Genomic DNA, 25,855 nt, shown 5'->3' on the forward strand with positions numbered 1-25,855 from the left:
CAGCCACGAATCCATAAATACCTCTGCTCAGCAGTGCCTTCCCAATGGCACATCAGCTGCAAGCCTCTTCTAAACATTTGAATCTTTAAATGAACTAGACCCCAGAGAACTCAGCAAGCTGCCTCTGTGTCTAGAGCCATGACCCTGCTGTGGCACTAGATAAGAACAGGGCATGGGAAGCAGACCCCAGGATGTGGCATTCACTGAGTGGTAGCCAGTCCCTCAGGGCTGGTCGGCCAGGCTGCAGGGCAAGTTCAAGCTCTGCCATATTTGCAGTTCAATGCTAATCTCATCTTTTCTTTCCAAGTTGTTTCCAAGAAACGCATAAGGGGTGAGAACAGTCTAGTGATGCATTTTCTTCAGTATCTGTTGCTGCAGTACTGTTGTACTGCAAACAGAAGTCAGGGGAGTGGGGAGGAAATTATTTCAACAACAGACAACACTCAAGCTTGCGTGCAGAGATAAACCTGCACCTTGTGTTGTTTTTAGGCTGCAGATTTTGAGCAGGAAAGTAGAAAAATATAAATAAATCACTATTGGGTGTAAAAAGGAAAACAAAAGATTATTCTAAACAAATTCATTGGATAAACATCTGGGACAAGAGGAGCTGTACCATAAAAATTCTTCACATTTCCCTTTTCCCCATTCCCTTTTCTCTTCTGATCTCAGCTGTTTTGCTTTGCTCAGGGGAGAGATAACGTGCTTCTGGCTGGCCTCGGATAAGTCTAATGCACTGCTTTTCTCTCTCAACTACTTTCTCTCTCTCTGGGACAAGGGGGTTTGGGGGGCCAGTGGAACAGCTCTCCCTGGTTCTTTTGACCAGGGGGGTTTTGTGTGGTTTGCTAATTGTAAGTATCTGTATACTATCGTAAATACTGTATATTTTGTACATATTCATTGCCTTCCATTGTAGAGTGTAGTTTTTGCTTGTAAATACAGCTTCATTTGCTTCTGACTGAGGTGGTCTGGCTAAAAGTTAATGCTGGGGGGAACTTCAGCCCACCACAACCTAGAAAAGTAAAAAAGGCTACAAATGCTACACTGAAGCTCCTTTATTCTGAAGTAAGCCTCCACTTTCAAAGAAGCGTGACAAGGAAGAATGAGATGTTGGTACTTTTGTAACGCAACTAAGAGTGTTTACTTAAGGCAACACTGCCTCCAAAATTATTGCCTAACGTTACACGTAAGCTAAAGAGACTGCTTGGCCCCAGGGTCATGAGTTTCAAAGCTGGGCATTGTGAAAGGGCTTTCCTTTAATCTGCCATGCTCCAGCATCAATAGGTAGAAAAAAGAAAAGAAAGCAGGAGCAGATGAAATGAGGAAATGTGCAACTGCTCAAGCTCTGAGTGCTGTGATATTTCTACCACCTCTGTTGTAATAGATGTTTGGAATTGCCTACACACATCCACATCTCTACATAAAAATCAGCCTAATAAAACCCAGTAAAAAGCTAATGAAGATGACTGTCTTTTCCCGCTTTAAATGCTGCTGCTTTCTATGGTAGTATCATTATACATTTGAGAGGTTTTGGTGAGAGGAAAATGTTCAATGTAGAAAGGCAATTTCACAGCTGCTCCTAAGAAACAGGCTTCTAAAATACCTCTAATGCTTTGAAATTGTATCAGACCCTGATCACAACAACATTGCTTACTTACCCTGCCTGGGATCACCAGATTGTCTATGCCTATCAAGTCTTTCTTGAGTTCATGCAGCTTCTGGAAGTTCTCCATCTTTATCATATTGCCATGGAGTTGAGCCACCATTTCAGAAATTTCAGCCAAAGCAGCTAGATAGACAAAAACACAAAATGCATGTCAAAAAGGTACAAAAATGTTCAAGAAGAAAGATGGCTTTTGTCTGCAGCACCAGGCTCATGAACATCGCCCTTCTTGTGTTACCCTTCTCTTTCACAGTGTAAAGCTACTTGACTACAAACCACACCAGCTAAAGACACCAGCTTATGGAGTGGAGAGAATGAAGTGCTGTAATGAAGCAACAGTTGATTTCCTCAGCCAAAGTTTTTGCTCTATTTTAGCCCCAGAAACTTTGGAGGAATACTTGAATCAATGAGATTCACCTACATCTCCAATAATCTAGGGACCTTCTCTATGCTTGGGAAAAAAAAAGACATTTCTCCTCCTACCTGCAGCATATTGGTTCAAGTCCCTATCTGAAAACAGTAGAAAATGGCAGTGTCATTTCTTGTACCATTTCAAGTGGCAAACACAGTAATCTTGGGGTGTATCCTCATCCCAGCAATGAGAACGACAAAGGCTACATGTCAGTGAATCACATCCTGGCTCTACTTCACTCTCTCCAAAGACAAGAGCAACAATGAGTGACCTCACACCTGGGAGTGATTTTCCTAAGGCACACCTTCATCCTGGAAAGGGATGTTTGCTGTGTGAAGAAGGATGAGGTGGGATACAGAAGGAAGCAGGCACTACAAAGTCTTGCTCTGTGCTTGCCAAAGCCAAAGCAGTGCAGGCTTGGTTCCCATGCTTCCCATGCCAAATCTTCTTCCCATGTCTTGTCTTTTTGCTGTGACAACAACACAGGAAGTCAACTCAGAGAACTAAGCTGAAAATTACTTTGTCACTTGATGTTTTCAGGGGGACCAGCTCACTGTCTAGCTCCTTGTGCCATTGTGTACATGAGCATCGCCTTGATATACCTGAGCAGCCTGGGCTGAACACTGACAGACTTTAGTACTAGAAGAGCACTTACAGTCATTTGGTTAAAAAAAACTGCAGCCAAGGGAACAGTAAGAGCGGTGCCTCTTTATAATTGCTCAGTGTTCAGCACCTGTAGTGGGAGACCTGAGCTCTCTGCTGGGATTCACATCCACATCTCCCATTTTTATTGCTTCCTTTACACTCCGATCTTTAACAAATGTTTGCACATGTCTTAGTAAGCGACTGATCCCAAAGTAATGGTATCTCAAGTCACACTGTCCTCATGTTCTTATTTACATCCCTGAATCCTATGCTGGTATCCATTTCAAAAGTGGAGCAGGAATCAAACCTTGATGGCTGCTGCACTCTCTGGGAAAGTGGGAATGGACACATCATCATCACCATCTATCCTTGGCTAAAAGAAATGAAGGCATTCCTTGAGATCATCAGGCAGTAGCTACATTTTGGCAAACATTTGTGGCACAGCCCTTCAGTGCTCCAGACCTCCAACCAGGTTACCTCCACATTTTGTGCATAGCTTGCTGTGGGTCTCACGGCATGGCATGTAGAGGAACTTGGCCAGCTAACTCAGCTAACACCTTACAGCTGGGAGCCATCAGACCAAGCACTGCTCCCAGCCCAAGTTTATCCATGGATCTTCATGGAGTGCTAACTATACAGGTAACATAACCATCCTCACATGTAGGTAGCTTACAATGGGGGTGGACGATGGGACAAAAAACCAGCAGCCAGTGAGTTTAGACCATAGGGGGAAAATGTCTTCAGATTTGGAAAGAAACATATGTTGGCAGTTTCTGTTCCTGAAACAAATCATGGAAATGGTAACAGAGTGAACACTATGTCTGTAACAAAAGACAACACTTAGAGACATAATAACAGCAGCCACACTGTCAGACCAAGGGTTCACCTGAACTACTGCTCTGTGTTCCTAGTGGATCTCTAGGGAAAGCCAGGAACAAGACAAACACATATGGTATGTTCCCTCTGCTCTCCCCCAGTCTCCCAACTGTTTTCAGTTCAAGTGACTTCCTGAACCGCATGTCATTTCTGTGTGGTTAATAACTCCCAGCAGGTTTCTCTTCCAAGTACTTGTGGCATAACATGTATACAGAAGAAACCTTGATCCTACCATTTCTGATCTTTTGCAACTCAATCCTCTTTCAATGCAGGCTTGAAAAAAAAGCAACCATCTCTTAAAGTCCATCCAAGCACCTGTATTTGATTCAGATGCCATTCCCCTCTTGTACTTACCTCTTGAATCCCTGAAGTCTACATGGTCTGGTGGATAGTGTTTGCAAAGCCTCTCCATTATCTGCTTGTAGTGCATAAGCCTGTGTAAAGGTCTGAGAAGGAAGGTATTGAGAGGCAAGTAGCAGACTTTCTGTAGCTCAAAATCCCTGCAAAAGGTCTCCAGCTTGCGAGAGTTCTTGATCCCATTCTCCAACTCAATTAAGATCTCATTGTGCTTCCTCAGGTGAATTGTCAGTTGCTTATAGGCACAAAGAAAGAAAAATATGTGGTAGAGCTGTTAGCAATCACTGTGAGACATGACTCAGCCCAAACCATTCCAGTAAAAAACATCCAACTAGCACTGCAGGTGGGATTTTGCAAACAAAACCACTGTACAACACAATGACTCCAATATTCACTTGAAAAGGAGAAATGCCATTACTTGTTTGAAGTACCCCATCCCCTCTGCATTCTCTATAGAACAAAAATATGTGAGTGGACAAAACTAAGTCTGGTATCAGTGAGAAATTCAAAGGTAAGGAGATAACACAAACATAGCTCATGTAAGCAGATGCAACGAGGAGAGAGTCAGACCATGCAAATGCATTTTCTAGGAGGATTTCTAAGAGGATGAAGGGATTTAACTGCCCCAGTCCTCTTACGTGCTTTTGGGGAACTGAGATGTAAGCAAAAGGACTTCTAGCTTCTGCTTCCTTGTTATTAACGAGATGTTGCATCTTCTGGGAATCTGGACAAATGGAAGAATAGAGGAGCTGTCTGACAGAAATGGTTGTGTCAGAGTTCTTCATCCTGGGATTACATCCTCTCCTCCCTAGTGCAGTTTCTAAGATGATCCTACCGGCAGCAGGGGAGTTCTGCACCAGCAAACGGGTGATATTTGCATGAAATATGTAACTTCATTTAGGCCTCAGTGTCCTAGGCATTCACAATTCCCATTCAAAATAATTCAGCAGTATTTTTTTTTACAATTAACACAAGGGCTTCATTTGTGTTTTGGAAAAGGTAAACTGGTTTTTCACGATGCACAGTTTCTCTGAGCTGCCAAATAAAGTCTCCTGGTACACAGTAGAATGCTAACCAGCACAAAAAGAAATTGACTGTGTCTTTTGGACTTGAGAAGACAGTTTGGCTCAATCTAAAGCTTGTGCTTTTTGAAACATTCCAAATCAGCTCACTCTTTTTCCTGTGATTTGTGATCTTCTTACAAGAGATGTACTTTCTGTACAGCCAAGCCACTTTCTCCATACACTGCATATTAATTTCACAGGCCTGTAACTTAAGCAATGACACAGCAGGCCTCTGGTCTACTACAGAGACTAACCTTTAATTACTTGCTCTTAACCATATCCCTCTGTTAATTGAACAGGGTTTTGGGTCTTTTAGCAGGTCTCATAATAAATATGTAGACTTCCAGTGCAGTTCTTTAGGTCAAACTGGGCTTTGCCTCTTTCCTTTGAATACCTGTGCTTATCAGCACAGGTGACAGTTCTCAGAGTGAAGAGACCAAAATCTAACAGGAAATGGAGAATGGTGAAGATGAAAGCATGCTGTATGCTGCCGGTAAACGAGTGCCACAGAGTGCCTTGCAGACTGCAGACACACAATTTCACATTGCAAGGTATCAGGAGTACAAGCAGAGTCTGCCAGAAGCTGAGATTCCAAAAACTGTTTGTGAAAAGGTGTGTACATCTTGAGAGCAGAGATGGAGGGAGAAAAGTCCCCACTCTGTTTCTTCCAAAGCTTCTGAATTGTGTCTTGAGTGGAAAAAGGCAGTTTCTGCTAAGTGCATTGCAGAAAGAGTAAGGACAACTTATGGGTGACAAAGCAGCTTGTGTTGGGGACTGTAAATCAAGATTTCCACATTCTCTGTTTCTGATTTGCTGTATAATTACTTGCATGTCACTTAACCTCTTCTCATCTCTCTCTGTCCTTCTGAAAGCTAAGCCCAGTACTAACTCATGTCTTGGGAGAGCTGTAAAGATTAAACTGTCCTTTCCTCCAGCCAAGGCCTTAAGGGTGCTCCATTTACCACTGCAGAATGCTGAGGTGGCAGTCTCCAAGGAAAGATTTATCAAAGAGTTTTGAGAGCACTTTGAGATCCACATGCTGAAGGTGCAGTGCCATGTTTTGTCTGGATGCACAGCTGCATTACAATAAGGTGAGCTCTGTATTCTCTCCTTCCATGCTGTAGAAGTCCATAAGGTTTTCACCTTATGGAAGTCTTCCTTGCCTGTCTTCCACATTGTTTGCTCAGTAATACAGAGCATCAAAAATACTACTCTGTCCAGACTAAGAGCAGGTGAAAAGTTTGCTGAACATTATGCCTAGATTTTCAGTTCATATATATATTTTTGCCTTTTACTTTAAAAGGATCAGAGGCAATTATTTGCATATTTTCAACGCCCTTTCATCTAACCTGGCAGTGTAGTGGTTATGGCCCCTACTCCTGCAACACCTTCACACTTAGATTTGTATGAACAAGTAGGCACACTCGCACTCGGTGTTTTCGCAGTCTCTTCAGCCACACAAATTCTGATGTTTTGCCTTCTTATTTGAAAGAAATATTTCTGAACTTGTGTGTTCATTGTTCCTGTACTTGGAGAAGAGACTGAGGAAAAGGGCTAGGCAATTTAAAATCAGCCTGCAATTTTGAAATCTCAGGGCCCTCCAAATGCTTGCTGCTTCAAACGAAACTTTTAAAGCATAAGCCTTGATTACAACTGGAAAAAGCCAGCACAAGAGGCAACATCACATGAAAACGAAAAGCACAGTAATTCTAATCCGTGTCAAAGCTTAATAGTTATAGGATCATTCTTACCTTCATACTCTGAATGTTCTTTAGCATAACATCTCCGATTCTTTGGTAATCTCCTTTAATGTGAGCATTAGAGCGGCCTTCCCTGTCAGCAACAGAAATATCACACACTTCAGTCATGCAATAAAACCACATAATCACTTATAAGCACAGAAAGGAACTCAATAACTCATTTCTTTTAAGTTCCTGACCTCCATGCTCCTTTACTCAGGAATGTGTGAAGAATCTTTCTGACGGACATGTAATTCCCAAGTACGGTATGCCCGTCACCCTGCCTTGCTTCCACTCCCAACAACAGAAAGGGCTGGCACTTACAGCAGGATTAGACATTTTAAACACATCAGACAAGGCTGGAAATGGCTTGAGAAAAAAAGGAAGACATCAAAATCCCATCACAGTACATGGTCTTAGAGCAAAAGGAGAATTCTGTTCAGAAACAAGGACTGCACCATGGCACAGGAACCCCAGGTGTACCTCTGAAAAGCTTTCTGCTTGTGCAAGGGACAGTGGGACACACGTACACACCCCCAAAAAAATCAGTCTGAGATCTGCATTTAGGAATTTTCTTTCAGTGTGTCACTTACTTTTGGTACCTAAAAATGCAAACTACTCCCTCCCACACAGCCAGCTGCACTTGGGTGGGTGCTGCATTTGGAAGAAACCCAGCTCCTGATGAAAGAGAGATTCCTGCTTCTAAACCCATGTGTGAGACAGGCAGGGATACCACACTGACTGAATCCAAACACATCTTTTAGAGAATACAGAAGGAAAAGCCATGAATGTAAGAACCTAACTGTTACTGATCTGCTCCAACCAAGTTAGGTTTTCAAAATCAAATCATTAAGGAAGGCTGTGGGGAGGAGCACTGTCTGCTTCCCCTTTCCAACTTCTACTACTGCATCCAAGTTTTCTGTAGCATGGCTTTTAATGGGCTGTCCTCAACTTTTAAAATTCAATTCAACTCCTACATCTGTGTGAGACAGATCCAGGCCTGGTGTGAAGCAACTGAAATTCAGCCAAAGAAATGTGTTGCCTTGGAAGAGGATATAAATGGAACCAAGCTCTAAATGAACCCAAGGACAAGATGACCTCTGGTTTGTGTTACCACTAAAGGGATACACCGTTTTTCACACACACATTTAAGAAAATTCTTTATGCAGTGAAGGGCTAAGTGGACAAGTAGGTGGCAAACCTCTGCAGGATGCAGCTGTCATTAGGAATATACTTTCAATTGTAAGACATACTATACTATAACATGAATAGATGCATATGCAGACTTCTAAAAAAATAAACTGAAGTGTAGTTATGTTCATGCTGGGTAACTTCTCTGCATGTTTTTATAACTAGGAAACGTGGTGGGTGCAGCTTATGAATACTACACAGTAACATCTCCTATTTTATCCTTCAATAGACATAGACTCGATAAACAAAGGATTGTTGCGTGTTCTTCTGAACAATCAAGCCAGTTTCACAGGCTGTCTTTAATTATTTCCTATTGTGTTCAGTCTCCCAGGCACTCACATGCCTATTTAAGCAAGAAAAATACAGTTCTCAACAAGACTTCTAATGTTTCTTTTTGCACCCAAAGGGTTACACCAGAGCTGTGTCAACAGGAACTTTAATTAGCATTGTCTGTTTTGCAAAAGCAGTGCATGATCCAAACACTGCTATAGTCCAAATATGCTCCCAAAATGGTATTTATTTGCAAGGAAGAGCAGAGATATGTACAAACCTTAGTTACAAGGCTACAGCTTCCACATTATCTGAGGATAAAAGTCCAGGAAGCCTTGGTCATCTCCCCTCTATGCTGTCTCCTGCTTTCCCTTCTCCCATGCCCTATCCAGCCAGCAGCTCTCCCCACTGAGACTTCCTCTGAGAGACTGTAAATGAAACATTCCAGACACTCAAGCTCTGCTCAAAGTGGTGCTTACCAAAGTGCCCCCAGCTGAAAACCACGACTATTTAGAATCTAGAACAGTAGTGCTGTGCTGGCAAGAAGGAAGGGAAAGTTTCCTTTCACCCTTGCAGCCAGCATGCAGCATCCCATCCCAAGTGGTTCATGCTGTGCTGCTGCTCACAATCCCAGAAATGTCAAGGCCAGATGAATTTGTTCTTCCGCCAGTTAATGACATGGTAATTATCTCTAAAAGAATCTCCCTCTATGTATGATTCTCTGTATGATTCTCTAACTCTCTGACATTGCTTGGATCCTTTCTTACGACTGAGTCTGCATTGCAATTAATCTAATGGACATCAGCAGTTTGGTACCTTTCTGATTTACTGCCAAGATAAATATTAAGCACATTATTATAGACTGCTGCTATTTCTAAAGAGAAATGGCTTGTCTGATCTCAAGGCTACAATATACATTGGTTAGAATACTTGTTGCAAATTTATTATCTGCTAGAGAGCTACTCAAAGGCTAACTCCAAGCCTACTGAAGTCATACTGAGTGCTTTCACTGACTTTGTGAACTTCAGGTAATATTTAGTGCAATTGCTCATTGAATAGTCAGGTCCTTATTTCCTAAAAGTTGACCCGCTGGTCTCTATTCAGCACAGACAGCACTGACTGCTTGCACAGCACATCATCACACTGGTCACACACAAAGCACCAGGAACATTCTCCTTCAATGGCTTACCCACAGAGTGGTCTGAGGCTTTTCTTAAGAAAACCAAACAAATAGAGGGCTTTCAAATCTTATTCTGAATCCTGGCAGAGACACAAAGTTGGGGAGAAGGAGATTTCTAAAAAGCAACAGCCTTTCTCCAGCTCAACAGTGAAGAGCTGATTTGTACCAGAGCCTTCAGCCCAGGTCAACTTGTGCTGTGGGCAGGTATGTACTACTGGAAGAAATGGAACCCTAAGAAAATCCAGAAATGTGATGGCCAGGTACTGATCCTTGTTCCAGCCATTCCCTTGCTTTGGTTATTTGTTTCCGCACATCTCTTGAAGTAGAGGTGATTTTCTCACTGGGAATGGTGCATACATGTCAACTGTGATGTGGAGCAGAGGGCCAGGGAAAGCTGAAGTCAGACATGGGGCAACACAAAGGCTTCACATCTGCCTCCTAAACCTTATTCTCCACTCTATGCCAGCTCTTTGCTGGGTCTCCGGAGTAACCCCTATGCTACACTGCCCTCTGTCCCAGCTCCTCAACATGCAAATCCCAAGTAAACAGGAAGAAAAGGACTCCTCCCCGAAAAAGCATCCAAATACACAGAATATTAAAACCCCAAACACTCGAGCCGTCAGATGGTGTTTTACTGCTTCAATAGCCCAAGGCACAGCAGCAGAGAAAAGAGCTCTCCCTGTGGTGTATGTTTTGAATAACAACACTCAGCTTGATGGGGGGGAAGAAGCTGCTCATTTGTTGTGCATGGATAGCTAAATTGTTCTTTTTACTCCTTGTTTTCACGGGTCACTGTTTGAACATGGTATCTATCTGCCGGTGACAAGGCACAGAGCTCAGGGACTAGGCTTCACAAATTTCTATCAGGAGCTGATTTATGACTCCCAGCTCCATAGAAGACGTAAGAGCTATTTTCCACACACATAATGTGCCCTCATCCCACTGACACTTTGTGGGGAGGTCTAAAGCCACTCAAATCACGCCAGATAGTGGAATCATTATTCCTATTTTTCTCTAAAGAGGCCCAAGCTTTTCACAGTAATGCAAGCGGACTACTGCAAGCAGAGAGGAAGAGACAAGACTTCTGTATCTGATAAACTCAGCCACTCTGTATTACCAAACATGGCCACCAGCTTGTCTTACAGGGGCTACACTATGAGCTATGTCGGGTTTTCAAATTATATAAACTTCAGTGTACATCATGGAGAAAGGAAAATAAAGAAATCTCAAGTCTGCCTGTAATATCCTCACTCATCCAGGAATGGCATTAGAAGGAACAGAAATGTGATGGGGATGGTGAGAAGACACAGGAGAGAAAGATACCTCAACAGAGATTTTTTTTTTTTCCCAACTGAATGTAAGAAACCTCTACTGGGGCCCTTCAATTGCAGGAAAAGAAAATCAGTTGCAGCAAATGACATTTACAAAAGTGTGTGACCTTCTGCTATATGCTCAGGAATAGCATGGCATTTGACTTTTTAAAGGTATTATTAACTAAAGCTCTAATATTAAGAAATAATGGGAAGTAATTTCCTATTACAACTGCCTTTTAAATAAAAGGGGCATTTTTTAACTGGAAAAGAAGAGTCAATAAGAGAAAACGCCCTCTTTCTTGCTCACTCCCTGCTATTACACAGTGCCCTGCCCATTCCAGTCGACACTGCAGCTGTCCTGTCAGCACCAGTAAGTGGTGCATGAAACACTGCTCAGAGCCTCAGAAATACAGTGATGGAGCCACCAGAGCTTCCCAGAGTCCTATCAAATCCTCAGGGAGTGTGCACACATGTAATGACTTTGGGCTGGCTATCCCTGTGGTGGGAGAAACCCAGTCTACAGCAAGCATGCATTAGTAATGTTTTAAATGGTCAGAGACCAGAATAAGTAACACCACTGCAGGGAAACATACTGAAGAGACAGCAACATTTCATACTTTGCCAGGGCACCTCCTCAGAGACAATCCTGAGAAGATCTTGCCAAGAGAGCCACAGAGATGAACACAACAGGGCTCTGAGCATGACTAATGGATGCTGGACAATCTCCTTCTCTCCCACCAGTTCAAATTCATTTGGGTGTAGCACGGCTGTAATCCCCACAAGTACTCAGAAGTGACTTCAGCAATGCAAATTGTCCTCTTAAATAAGAAAGCAATGCATTGGCACTAAGCTACTCTTAATGTCTTTGTTTTAAGAATCCCCACTGCATGACTAGCAGGTTTATACTACAATGCATACTTCATTTCTGCATACACTACAAAACCACTTTTGAAACTGTCCTCTTCAACCCTCTTCACCAGGCATGCAGAACGAGCTGAACACTCAGCACTTGTGCATTTGGGAAGGCAGATAAGGGTTGGTGCCTTGTTTATATAAACTGTTTATTAGGCTGTTCTTCCTGACCACAAGTACTACTTCCCAAACAAAAAATGGTTAATAAATCAACATTTAGCTCATCTTCCTATACTTCCCTGAATGCTTTTTATTACAGGTTTTCAAGCTGGCTTTCATGAGTATTGATTGAACCTTCTCCTTTCATATGCTAAGATCTAAGAGCTTCCCCCCTCTCCAAATTACCAGCCACATCTGGTAGTACAGAGTGGCAACATTCTGCAGGAGTGTCTGTGAACAGAGAGTCAAAGCACTGCCTTCTCTGAGTGAAGAGGAGTCTGCCTGCATTTCTGGAATACATGTAATGCTTTTTCTTCCTAGCACATGGATAAGGCCCAAAATGTAGATTCATGCTCCCAGATAGAGCATCCTAGGGCAGAAATGGCTGTCCTGGCTTGCCCTAGCATTACTTTTTGCAGTGCTTAGCAGTTGGCCAAGGAGAGAAATTCACGGTTTGCCATTTGGCATCTTCTGTCAGAATTTACAGAAACTCATTTGGAAACTTGTAGTACAAACACTTAAAAGGGTGTGGGAAGATGAGCTCTTTTTCTTTTTGGCTGGAAAATGGTGCTTGTGGCCCAAATGAACAGTTTATTAAGTACATTAGATAAATGACGGAGTGAAAACTAACTGACTTCTCAGATTCAAGTGGCTAGATGATAAGGGAGCATGCCTTCCATTGCCTGCACTGCCCATACTTTTTTCCTCCTTGCCTTAAAATCCCCCAGGCCATGGGAAATAGGAGCCAGCTTTTCAGTCACTGAGCTATAACTCCCATATATCCTCCCAGCAAAAATGGTTGGGAACTCCTGACCTTGCACCTGAAGTATTGCTGAAGGGCAACGTGGATGAGTTCTGGTAGCCAGGACCAGGACTTACAACTCTCCTGGCACTGGGTAACAGGACAGCATGGAAGGATGTGCTTTGTTCCACCTCCAACTTCAGGTTGCTTCCTGCTCTTCTTTCCTCCTCCTCCCTCGCTATGCAAGAAGACAGAGCCCTATGCCTGCCAGTAGCCTGCTTGCATCCACCAAAGGTCATCCTCCCTCTCCTCAAACCACAAGGCCTCTAGTGGAGTATTTTCATTAAGTCCTAGGAACATGGTCAGTTTTGTGAACAGAGGGCTTAGCAAAGTTGGGCAACTGAGGAGATTCATGAGTGGCTTCACTGGCTGTGAAACATCATAAGCAGGGCAGAAAACATCACCCAGAGAATGGTATGACTGATCTTAGGATGCTACACAATAAACCCACCAGGAATCTACTCAGTTTCATGGCCAGAAACACTGGCTGTGAAAAATGCAGCAACTTCCTGTATTCTGCATTTGGCTATTGGCATCAGCATCAATTCACATCTTGCTAAAGACCTTATCACTATCCAGGAGACAGTGAGAATGGAGGACTGAAGAGAAAAATGGGTGAATTGTGTGAAGAGACAAATCAAACCTGCCAGAATCTATAACTGGGACAAAAGGATACCAGTCCTTAAGCTGTTCAATAGTGAACAGCCTGCTTCTGACAGCAGATTCAAACAGTTCAGAAGCCTGTGAGCAGGCCAGAAATGCTTTTAGTAATGTGTACAACCTTAGCTTCTTTTAGCCAAACACTAGAAGTCTGTAGATGTTTTAACAAATTCAAAGCAGAGAGCCATCTAACAATTGTTAGGTGGGAACCTTCCCTGGCCTTGCTCTCCTCATAGCTCTTTTGCAGAGCATCAGCTTCAATGTGATCCAAGTCCTAAGAGACCAAGAAATAGCCCCCCACAAGAGGTTCTTACATGTATAATGAAGGTTTGAAACAAACACACTGACGTCTAGGCAGAGCAAACAGGATGAACTGCACTTTAAATTGATAAAATCCAGCATCCTACTCACTAGACAAATGTAGATAACTGGTCGTGGGAGGCTCTTCCTCCCAGACAAGCTCCCACAACACACTGGGTAGCTAGAAGCTTCTAGTAGCTTGATTAAGTCCATGACCCTTTCATTCAAAGGTCATTTTTTTTGTAGGACACACTACACTCTAACGCAGAGCACACTTGTATCTCAGAACAAGCATCCTATCTCCTTCCCCCCTCGACCTGACTGGAAAAAGCTGATGTGTAGGAGTCAGATTTAAGTAAGTTGGCTTGAATCCCGCCCACACCTGCCTGCAGCAGTGCCACCAGCTCTGGCAGGCCCATGATGGGCTACACATCTGATGAAAAGGCTCAGAATGCTCTGCACTGCAGTGGTGAACACAGCCCAAAGCCTACTGGCTTAAAAATCACCTGGGGCCAAAGGCAGAGGTACAACCATAGAAGTACAGACATTGAGCTAAGTGACCTTGACCACACTGGTGAAGAAATTCCCTACCACACTGCCACCAACTTCTTCTACACGCTGAGGAACACAGATTTCTGTCACTCAGTGTTTAATTAAATAATGATCTCTATAGAATAGTTTATTGCTTGCAGCTTATCTCAGCATCTGTGGCATTATATTAAAACACCAACACCTCCAAAATAAGACCTGCCAGCAAATCTGCCTCCTTTCCTGAGCCATATATTCAGATCTGCCAGAACTTTAAAAACAAACACGACTTACAACAGTGGTATTATATTAGGTAAACCCATGCTGTTGGTTACAACTGGATGCAGACCAGGGTCAGGAACATGACTGCTTTTCTGTCAACTGAATCAGAGCAGCCAATGGGAAATTCCCAGTGGCTTTACGCTAAGCATGGAAGGACACGGAATAGCTGAGCTGGCAAAGTCAGAATGAGGTGCCCAGCTGTGACAAAGTTACCTCAGCAGAATATTTTTGAACCATTTGGATTGTAAAGTAACTTGAGAGTAGATCGGCACTTTATATCACCGGGTAGCTGCAGTTTAAGTATTATATGAGGAGCCCTAAACTGAGGTTTACTGCTCTGTAAAACCATAGCCTTAGGATACAAAGGAAATCTGTAAAGCAGAAGGCTTACTCAGCTCTAGAAGCAGCTAACTGAAAAGGAGTAACAGAACAAGACCATGGAAAGTCTAAAAGCTTAAATGTTCTTTCTTTCTTTTAACATACCTTCCCCCTACACCTACTGCAATGCTACCTTTCCACAGCAGGCTGCTCTTGCAGCATCATCCAATTTTTGATGAACATCACACCTGAACAGGAGGTCATCATCCACCTGTAATGTGACTAGCAACCAGAAAGATACAGGGAGAACCTCTATTTCAACAGGTGCTCCAGGAATCAACACCCATCATGCTCATCAGATTAAGACTGGTCTGATAGAGATCAGAACCTGGCCCGTTACTAACTCTATGCATTTTCCTTTTCTTATCACACACTCTTACCTCCAACCTGTGGGGGATTAACTCCAACTATGGTTAACCCTACTGCACAGCCAGAAAAAAAAATAGAATCACTGTTTTGTAACATTTGACAGAGCCTTTTTGGAGTACCTGCAATAAATATTCCTTACTGGAAAGCAATTAACACCTGTAAGAATGCATACCAGATTAAAGCAGTAGCAGCCTGTTACAGTTTGAAGGGGGAACTTCAGCCTAGCTCCTGACTGCAAAGACTGAAAGCAATTACCATTGGATACAAAAGAAAAAATAATGATAAAGTCTACATAATTTATTGGCTTGCTAATGGGGATATAGAGTAGTGGCATAAACATTTATTTCTCTCTTTTCCTCTTCAGTCACTTCTGCTTGCAACTTTTCTCTCTCTCTCTCTTCTGTGGCCTTGCCAGGGTATCTCTGTTTTGACTACAGTGTGAGGTAACAGGAAGGAGGGAGGGAGTGGAGGAGGAGGAGAATGGTCCCCTTGGGTCCATCCAGGGGGGTCTGAGGAGTTTCTGTGTTGTTTATAAATTGTAAATTTATATATATATATAACATATACTGTATATTTTGTACATATTCTTTGCATTTCATATTTCTAGATTTGATTTTGCTTGTAAATGCAGCTTAATTTGCTTCCATCCCAAACTGAGCTAGTCTGGCAATTTATTTTGGGGGTAGTTCTCCAAATTAGCTGGAGGGGTAATTTCAACCCACCACACAGCCCAATAAGAAAAGGGAGATACATGAAGAGTTGCTATGCAGCACTTAGGAGTAACCTTATGTCCTGGGCAAGGATGTCAGCTCTAAGAGGAAGGTCACATTCTCTCCTTCCCAGAAAATACCTGCTAATTCTGGAACTGTGCAGGGTGGGTTTGGATAGCACTAATTTGCCACGTGCTGTGCACTCATTCAGTCACCTTGCTCATCACAAGTGCTAAATTCACACACACTAAGACTGTGTTTTGCTTTTGTTTTGATTAATTAAAGAGGCATTAAACTGATTAGCACTCATCAGGTCTGTCTGCTCTGTTTTCATGTGATTTTCCATTGTCCCTTTTGTAACTGGGTCCCAGCACCGAAGATAAACTACCAAAAAAAAAAAGCCCACACAGAGCAAGACAATCTAATCCAGACAGGTCTGATCAGAGCAAGGAGAGGGCTTCTGTGTGGTGCCTCTGCTCACATATCAGTAGTCAAATGAACTGAGTTATGAGTCCTGCCAGGGAAAAATTACTCACCACATGGCTACTTCAGAAGAATGCCATGTCTTACTGTCACTCTTGTGCTAAGGATAGGTAATTTTTAAGCTCAGTGTCTGATTCAAACATGCTGTCCATCTGTAGAATCCACAGCAGAACCTGAGTGTCAAAGCTGTTGTGCTGCAGAACGGGAAGACAGTCTCTGAAACCTTCCCCTGCCTACACATATTTGATAGAAGCCCTCCCTCTTTATTACTGATATGCCTTGCTTGCAACATGCTTTCCAGAAGAGCTGCCATACAGAAACACTGACATTTGGCAAGAGAAAGTTTCATCCAGAATTATGATCTCATTTGCTTATGTCTGTACCTAAGTAAGATATCTGAACAACAGTTTGTTGAGCAAACATGACCAAAGCATGATTCTATATACCCAGGCTGTTAATAACCAACATCTGTGACTTTCACAAATGAATCACTACAGTCAATCACAAAGAGTTAGCAAAAAGGCTGAAGCTCATGAAGTAACACAGACAGGTAACAACCAACCAGCTTACCACAGAGCAAGTCTCTGCTCAATTTCCTTGAGAAAACCAGTGTGAAATTTGTGCAAAGGTTCGAAGTTGGAGAAAATGAGATTTTTCAGTGTTTCTGGCATGCATTCCTCCTTATTCACCGCACTCTGAAACCACTACAGAGAAAAAAGGGAGTGAAGTTACCAGGGGATGGAAAGCAGCAAGGATAACCATTTGCCGTCTTTATACACATAACCCAGTAAGGACCTTATGTAGCTGGCACTAGGAGTACAACCCAGGCTACTCTTGACACTCCTATGTGCTCCAACTTAGGCTCTTATCGGTGGTCAGGCACTGCATAATTAAAACAGAAACTCCTTTCCCATTTGCTATCACTGATCAAATCTTGAAAATTCTTTTCAAGCCCAAAGTGGTTGGCCAATACAAACTCAATTTGAAAATCCTGTAGGTGCAAGAGGAGTAGTGCACTACTTGCAAACAAAAAATATGCTCTGCATTTTCTTGCAAGTTCTGTCTGAAACCTCTATGACAGGAGCTGGTGCAGTAAGCACTGATGCCCATGTTGCTGTGGGCAGATTGAGAACATTATGCATTCTGCAAAGTGAACAAGTAAAAGGAAGGTACTTTGCACTTCCAAGACAAGGTGCTATTAGCAGAAAATAGAAAGATCAGTGCACTGTTAAGACTTCAACTGCTCCTGCTCAGTTTTGCTCCATATTCTCTTTATTTCACCCCAATAAACCTGTGGGTGATGTAAAAGGACTAGGGGCCTAGCCAAGGTGACAGACTATTAGCTTCAACATAGTAACACTACTTACTGCCCTGAAGGGTTCCCAGCCACCTATGGCTGAATTCCAGCAGTGCCTAAAAGGCTGTTGGGACCACACAAGGCTGTTACAGCAATCAATCTTGATTGACACTACATCAGCTGGAGCTGACCTAGATTTGAGAGATCCCTCTCAAGCCTCACTCTCCCCTGCTTTATCTCTGCTCTGAGTAGAGCTGAAGTTGAATAATGGCACACCTACCAAGTTTCAAACTTCATGCATGACACGTGCTCCTTCTGCCTTTTCCAGCAATGCTAGCTACTTGTTCACCCTTTTGTGGCCTTCTGGGCCAGTCATCTGTGAAGCACAGCTGACAGGCCTGATGTTCACAGAGAGGTGTATGCCCCTTGGTGGGACAGCAAATTCTAACTTGCCTACCACAGGAACAAAGGCCAGGGTGGGAAATGGAGTCTAACTCTGTTCAGCTCAAACATTCTGCATCTGCAGCCACTGGGTGAAACAGAAGATGAAAACAGCACATTGTGTTGCTGAGACTGCAGCCATTTCCACGACCTTTCAGTACCTGGCGTCTTCTCTCATTGCCCAGGCTTCCCAGAAAGCCAGGGAAAGTAGGCAGTGGAGCCACAATTATCTTTCTGCCTGTAACAGCCATGCTACTCCAGCCTACAGTAGCCATGTCTAAGACAGCTTCAGATCACTTGTATTTGCCATGTGGGCTCCTGGAACAGATGAGAAGCTGGGAAGAAAGTGTCTCTCCCTGGTTCCCAGCTGATAGCAACAGTCACTTTCCTGCAGCATGTCATCCTTACTACAAACACTCAATGCAGGTTTTACACACTGTGTGATGGAAAGAACTGGGATGTCTGGAGCTGGCAGCCCTGCTGAAACACCATGAGGGACTTTGGATCCAGTGCTCTTTTATAGGCAATTGTTATTTAAGGCAAAATGTTACACACATCACTCTGGGAAGTTAAAGATGACTGTTGGTATGTGTGCAAGGAAGGTGTGGTTTTTTTTTGCCCTGGTGATTTTACTAATCACTCTGACCAGATGCTACACATTAATTACTTGTTTAACAGTTTCACTTACTGAGAAATCAGAATCATTCAAATAGGTACTCCACAATATTTCATGTTAAATGGAGGGCATATAATCCAGGAGAAAATACTTATATGTCTCACTAGGGAGCTACTTTGGTTTTAAGAGAAGTCATTGAAAACCCACAGGCATTTTCAGCCACAAAGTATGAGAGCAAGAAAACACAACTGAACTGTTTCCCAAGTTCCTCAGCCTCATATAGTTTCATAGTGCATGTTACTAACCACAGCGCAATTCTCTACATCTTGCTTCTTGTGTTATTTCCTCCCTAGAGCTGGACTCCTGTGCACTGCAGAGAATGCCTACAGTGCAGAATACAAAAATATCATGGAACAGCTAAGATGTTAAATGGAGCAGATGAAATACTACTGCTGACTAGAGCTTCATATGCTTCATGAGTAATGCTCAAGTAAACATACCGATGTGATGACTTCAAGGTCCTTCAGGTATGTTCGTTCTGTGGTCGCTGCCTCTTTAGCAATGAAGTAAGCCTTCTCAGTTGGGAATCTCTGCAAATTGCAAACACATTAGGTTTTCATCTGCTTTTATGGAACTGCTTTCTGCAGGAGAAAGCTGCAGACAACAATCACCTAGAGAATTACAAACTAGTGACCCTTGCTTGTGGTTATTGTGACTCACACTTCAATGTTCCTAAGCCCTGAAAACAATCCCTCCTTGCAAACACAAGAGAACAAGCCACTTGCTACGGGTTCTTAGGAGACATTTTCTCTTCCAAGGTGATTTCTACAGTTTTAGGGTGCTGATGTTCCTTTCAGCTTATTCCACACATCTGGGGCAGGATGTGTTCTGAAGCTCATAAAGAAATCCTTTGCAGGCTAGATAACCATTTGAATCAAATTTGATGAATGTCAGATTTGACAAAAATGACAAAAATGAGTGTCTGATTAGTCTAAGTGTCTTTGTGAGTGTAAGAATCCACATTAAAAATACTCTCAAAATCTCCGAAACAAAACCAAAACCTGAACAAACAAACAAAAAACAAATCAAAAATCGACCAACCAACCCCCCCCAAATGGAAACAAAACCCCTAGAATTTTCCCATTGTGGCTGGACAGCCTAACAGTGGGAGAGTGGGTAAAGATTTTAGGGTAACTACAAATTGCAAATTTCAGGGTGAAAACCCCAACAAATCCTGCTGTGTTTTCCAAGAGGCAGAAGTGGGTTTGACCTCTTAATTCTCAAAGGCCAAAGGATGGCAGCTGATCTGGCTCTGTGTTGCTCAGGAAACAAAAAGTAAGAACAAAACCTCCACAGATCTTTTACTTCATTTCCTTCCTGAAGATCATCAATGCAGAAGATGAATTACTCACGGATGCAAGGGGAGACTGTGTGGGCATTTCCTAGTCAGTATACAACCCCACAGGAATCATCACAGTATCACAGTATCACAGTATCACAGTAACTAAGGTTGGAAGAGACCCCAAGGATCATCAAGTCCAACCTGTTCCAACAGACCTCACAACTAGACCATGGCACCAAGTGCCACGTCCAATCTCCCCCTGAACACCTCCAGGGACGGTGACTCCACCACCTCCCTGGGCAGCACATTCCAATGACAAATGACTCGCTCAGTGAAGAACTTTTTCCTCACCTCGAGTCTAAACCTCCCCTGGCACAGCTTGAGACTGTGTCCCCTTGTTCTGGTGCTGGTTGCCTGGGAGAAGAGACCAACCCCCTCCTGTCTACAACCACCTTTCAGGTAGTTGTAGAGGGCAATGAGGTCACCCCTGATCCTTCTCTTCTCCAGGGTAAACAATCCCAGCTCCCTCAGCCTCTCCTCATAGGCCTTGTGCTCAAGGCCTCTCACCAGCCTTGTTGCCCTTCTCTGGACACGTTCAAGTGTCTCGATGTCCTTCTTAAACTGAGGGGCCCAGAACTGGACACAGTACTCAAGGTGTGGCCTAACCAATGCAGAGTGCAGGGGCACAATGACCTCCCTGCTCCTGCTGGCCACACTATTCCTAATACAGGCCAGGATGCCATTGGCCCTCTTGGCCACCTGGGCACACTGCTGGCTCATGTTTAGGCAGGTGTCAATCAGCACCCCCAGGTCCCTCTCTGTTTGGCAGCTCTCCAGCCACTCTGACCCCATCATCATCAGCTGGCATATACAGCAGTCCCTGGCTGCTCTCCCTTGGACTGACACAGAGAACCGTGAGTCTGTTAACTGATTCTTGGCTTTTTGTTTTTCTCAGATCTCTCTCACTATGTTGCTAACAATGCACAGTGGGAAAACAGATCTTCCTTATGCATGATACCGCTTTCCAGCAAAGCCATCTGAGTTCCCGCATTCTTCCTCCTGAGGTGGTCCAAGCTCAGGAGAAAAAGAGCCAATGTAAGGACAAGAGCAACCCTCTCTCACCCAGTATCACAGGAGGGATGAGCCAGCAGGCACTCCTGGCTCAGACAGAATCACTTCTGTCTTCAAAAGGCAGATTTGGATGTGATGCTCCCTTATGGTTTTGCTGCAATGATGGGGCTGAGCCAAACACTCCCAGATGAATGTTGCAGGCTGTGGCTTAAAGAGAGCATTTTCTGCTCCCACAACTCAATACTCCCAGTGATACCTTCCAGCAGAGACAGACTGAAGAGCCTGTGTTGAGCACCTCTGCACAGGCTCAATGCTGTTCCTTTTCCTTCTGTCATGTGGAAATTTTCCCTTCAGTAAAGCATTGGAACTGACACTTTTGTTACAACAAATTACCAACCTCCACTCTGTAGAAACATGCAAAACTTATAGGAGGTTGCCAAAACAAGCTCTTTAAGCTGCAACCATCAGGACTGGTCCAGATTTATCCCATATTAACCTTAGGGACAGAGCTACCTATCTTCTCTTTGATGCTTTAAGGGGAGCTGGGGACCCTAGCCGTTCAGGAGATAAAATCTGGGGCACAGAGTCCTCAGTTGCAGCATTCATGTGGGCCTGACACACTCCAAACTGTGAGTTCAATTTCAGGAGCACAGGGATCCCCTTGGACACATCATGACTGAGGACAGAGCATACTAAGGAACCCAACTCAAGTAATCTGTGTAGATCTATAACAAGGAAGCTGCAGGGATTCTTGATATTAGTCACTTTGACAAACAGCAGTAGTTGCAACATAACACAAAGAGGAGAGTTGAGGCCAACTGCCTCTGCCTTACCTTTCTTTTGACCTCTTCCTCATCATCAGTTCTGATGCATGATGGGTCGTTCAGCAAAGGGCTAATCAAGGGAGATGACTGCTTGGCATCAGGGCTCAAATTCGGAGATAAAGACATATTTACCAGTGATGGTCCCCCTTGGGAATTGATGGAAAGTTCTGAAAGGTGAGGGCTGCCAGTCAGAGAACCTGCTAAAAAAATGGCAAAAGAGAAATCAGTTAGGACAGGCTCTCTCTAGAAAGTACCGAAAAGAGTTATAAACTTAAGTTGCAGCATGTGAAGTTACACTACAATACAGCCATCAGGGTCTTCAAACTAGCCCAATGGACTTGAAGCCAGAGTAACTGCATACCCTTGCATTAACCAAAGGACTGTAGTGTTCTTTTAGTTGATGAAACTGGTTGAAATTAGTGTCTCTGTGGGGAAGGGATCAAGCTATACACGACAGCTGTAATATTTACTGTTAAACATAAATTAATGCCTTATTTTTCACTTTTGTAATTCACTCAATCAAACAGAATAAATACAATAGTAAGGGAATCACCCTAAGAGTGCCATTATTTCTGGAAAAGTAGAACGTCAGAGACTCAAATCAGTGTGTCATAGGAAACTACAGGACACAAGTTACAAATCTAGTGGAAGTCTAGAGAAAAAGAAACCATGACTTTCTATAGCAGTGTTGCTGCTAAGATCAGTCAGATCTAACACAAAGGAGAAAACTACTGGTTCCCCAATTTCTACACACAACACAAGTATGTATATTATACCTTGTAGGTCTTTCCATGCTCCTCTGATTGTTTGGGATGGAAATGCTAGCATTACATTTACATAAGAAAAGCAATACTTTTAATGCACAAAGCATGACAACTTCAGATTATTACAGTCCCATTTAATTTTGGATTTAAAATATTAAATATTAGACAGTTAAACACACTTCCATGGATTCACACACACTACATTAAATATTACTGAAATTAGCATGCTGTCTTCTGGGAAGCAGCCAGACTACTGAATGCACAAAGGAAAGAGTGCCAAGAATGCCCGGGGTTCTCCCAGATAACCCCTCCTCCAAACCTCTGAATATCTAAACCTGTTTTAGAAGATGGATCTGTCCTGTGGAAGAACATTTACAGTCTGTACCATTTTGACATCATACATTAAAAAAAAAAAAAAAGAAAGGAAAAAAGACAAGCTCTTGATTACCAGAGGTAATAGGCTGTCTAGGATTCAAACATATACATTGCTGTATATAATTAAGGTCAAATACATTTTACTATCACAGGTTTCTGTCCTCCCTAGATTGTGATAGGCAAGTGTTCCTGTTGCTACAACACAGCTGAGATACTGCAGTAAACACAGGCACCAATAAATATAATTAGGCCATCAGTTAAACCTATTTATTTTCTGGAATAACTCAAGATTTATTGCTAGAACAGTAATGTTTTCCAGTTCCAAACCAGTTCATGTTTATATGTAATTCCTTTAAAAGAGAAGGGAAAAAAAAAAAAGAACAAAAAACCCCAACAATACAGTTATCAGTTTATGTAATTGTGACACAGTTATGTAGCCTATTATAAAGTCATAGCAGTATTTGTCTGAAATGAAGGTATTATTACAGCTAGCAAGAAGGGATTTACCAACAGTTTCACACTAAATCAATGTTCAGTAAGATTTGAGAAAATGCCACAGCTTGTTACACAAATGTCAATTTTATTGACACTAGCACACAACTGTACACAGTGTTTTCAAAAGAACTTGAATTCATCATTGAGAAATAGTGAAACAGATTAATAGCAAGGTTGTAAGGTTAAAAGTACTTCACTCTACATTACAAAAGACATAAGAAAAGTGATTTCACCTCAAACGTGGAAACAAATTCTGGCACTATGCCTGTCATATGACAGTGAATAAATGATTTGCACCTCTGTGCGAAGTTCACAGGCATTGTAGTCTAGAAGTTAAATAGCACCTATCTGTGACAGATAGATAGATATATTGACACAGCTACTCACTTATTTATACACCTAGATCTAACTTCTGATGTACCAGGGTTTTTTATCAGTACAACTCAAGTGTTGCAAACTATAAAACACCCAGCGGACAATGAATTAAAAATACTTCCTAACCTACACTTGGAAGACTTGATTTGAGGAGAGTGTTATGGACAGTACCACAAGAAAATGTGCCTGGTGGCTCACAGCATTGAGTGTACCTCCCGTTGATTAAAGACTTACACATCAGTACATCACTGACATTCGCAAAGTTATTTTGCAGCAAGTTGAAATGCTACATCTGCCTTTTTGGTATAACGTGCGCATAGGCAGTGACCAAATCCAACCTCCACCACCTACGAGCAAGAGCTCAGTTAGACTCCATCTGCCAATATATTGAACAAGTGGAAAATTAAAATCAGGTATAAGAAAGTGGCTATATTTTAAAAGGGCCTCAAAATGATGGGGCCTAATTACAATCCACACAGCCATTAAGATCAGCACATTGGATGTTGTTCTGGTAAAGGCGGGGAAGAAACTTGTTCTGCTGTGAGAAAGTAAGCCTGTCATGAGGAAATGAAAATGGAAGTTCTTTTCTCTCCCATTGCCCATCAGTCAGGACATGTGTCATGCTGATGGGTCATGGCAATGCTGCAGAGTGACTTTCTTCCCTGGAGGTGAGGAACACATACCCTGTATTAACCAAATGGTCTTTCCTCAGTGTTTCATCTGACCTCCTGCCACAGAACAGTATATTCATACAGGCTATACTCACCAACTATATACTGCAGAATATAAACAGAAGCAGAAGGGGAAAAAGCAATCTTGTTTACAAGGTACTGAAAATGTCTCACATTTTACCCTAAAGGATTCATTGACAGACAGGCAATTAGCAGTGTGTCAGTTGCCAGATATCAAGTGGTGCTGCACAGCACATTGGAGGCCCAAAAGGTTTGCGGCTGGTAACACAGAATTGTCTTTGCTCATTTTTATTTAGATTCAGACTTGTGTCGTCTTTCAGATGTAATGCAGCCAGCTAAATGCATATGAAACAAGACACAAGTATAAAAGGATGTTTATCGAAGGATTTCTTAAGCACATACAAAACTATATTTGTGATGGAGTGAATATGAATTAAGCGTGAGCTTGGGTTTAAGGGAAATGAACACTGGTTGATGACAGTGGCAAATAATGAGAATGCACTTTACCACAGTGTGCCAGATTAGCCCATTAATGCTAAAATACCTGGAGTGGTTCTTAGTTGCACCAAGCCAGTTTACTCTCCCAACATCCGGGAAAGCTGTTGCAGTAGGGAAGGTGATAGCAAATGTAAACCTTGATTGAAATCTAACTTGAAAAAAATAAAACTCTATGAAACTGCAATTGCATCTTACATGGCCACAGGTCATGAAACTATGGATTACCATTCTAGCTTTCTATGTCTCAGATCACTCCCCACCAACATATATGTTCCACATGCTAAGCAAAATGAAGCCAGTGGCTAAAATAGAATACTTAATAGCTATACTACTATTGAAACACATATTACAGTTTTGTGCTGCAATTTGTTGGTAAGAATACATGGGAGTGCTGGCAAGCTATGGGTGCCCAGTACAGCTGGGCTCTGCGTTTGACTGGGCAGATGTGAGCCATCCCACCAGCAGCATCTGCTTCACTCTAGGCTCCTCTCAATGCACAGCTGTTAACCCATAAGGACTGATGCCAAGGTTGGTGCCTACAGAGGCCTTGGGCTGGCTAGAGCTATACTGGTTTAAAACTTGGCTAGTACCAGGAAAAAAACAGTTCAATTCAGTACTTCTCAGCTGATGAAGAAAGTATCTCCCAGAGGTTAATTCAAATCATAGTCAAGCTAAACTGCCAGCAGCCTCTTTTGACTACATAGACAGCATAACAAGATCTGAAATCCTTGATCAGAGACTTTAACCTAACATGGGAGAGCTGCCCTTTTTTGAG

The 25,855-nt window shown here is 42.7% G+C and overlaps 1 protein-coding gene across 7 annotated transcripts in view; it reads right to left on the bottom strand.

Annotated features, from left to right (window-relative positions):
* FARP1 (FERM, ARH/RhoGEF and pleckstrin domain protein 1) overlaps positions 1-25,855 on the bottom strand; it is a 229,720-nt gene that overhangs the window by 13,657 nt on the left and 190,208 nt on the right. For 5 of the 7 annotated variants that reach the window (XM_054162932.1, XM_054162931.1, XM_054162935.1 and 2 more), the window contains exons 14-19: positions 21,891-22,081; positions 19,145-19,234; positions 16,861-16,994; positions 6,766-6,847; positions 3,948-4,185; positions 1,656-1,786 (exon numbers count right to left, since the gene is read on the bottom strand). In XM_054162932.1, the coding sequence (XP_054018907.1) occupies positions 1,656-1,786; positions 3,948-4,185; positions 6,766-6,847; positions 16,861-16,994; positions 19,145-19,234; positions 21,891-22,081 (866 nt within the window). The remainder of the gene's footprint in view (positions 1-1,655; positions 1,787-3,947; positions 4,186-6,765; positions 6,848-16,860; positions 16,995-19,144; positions 19,235-21,890; positions 22,082-25,855) is intronic. The other 2 variants (XM_054162933.1, XM_054162930.1) reach the window with 1 other exon arrangement.

The sequence above is a fragment of the Dryobates pubescens genome, chromosome 7 (assembly GCF_014839835.1).
Source record: "Dryobates pubescens isolate bDryPub1 chromosome 7, bDryPub1.pri, whole genome shotgun sequence".
Classification (NCBI taxonomy): Eukaryota; Metazoa; Chordata; class Aves; order Piciformes; family Picidae; genus Dryobates; species Dryobates pubescens.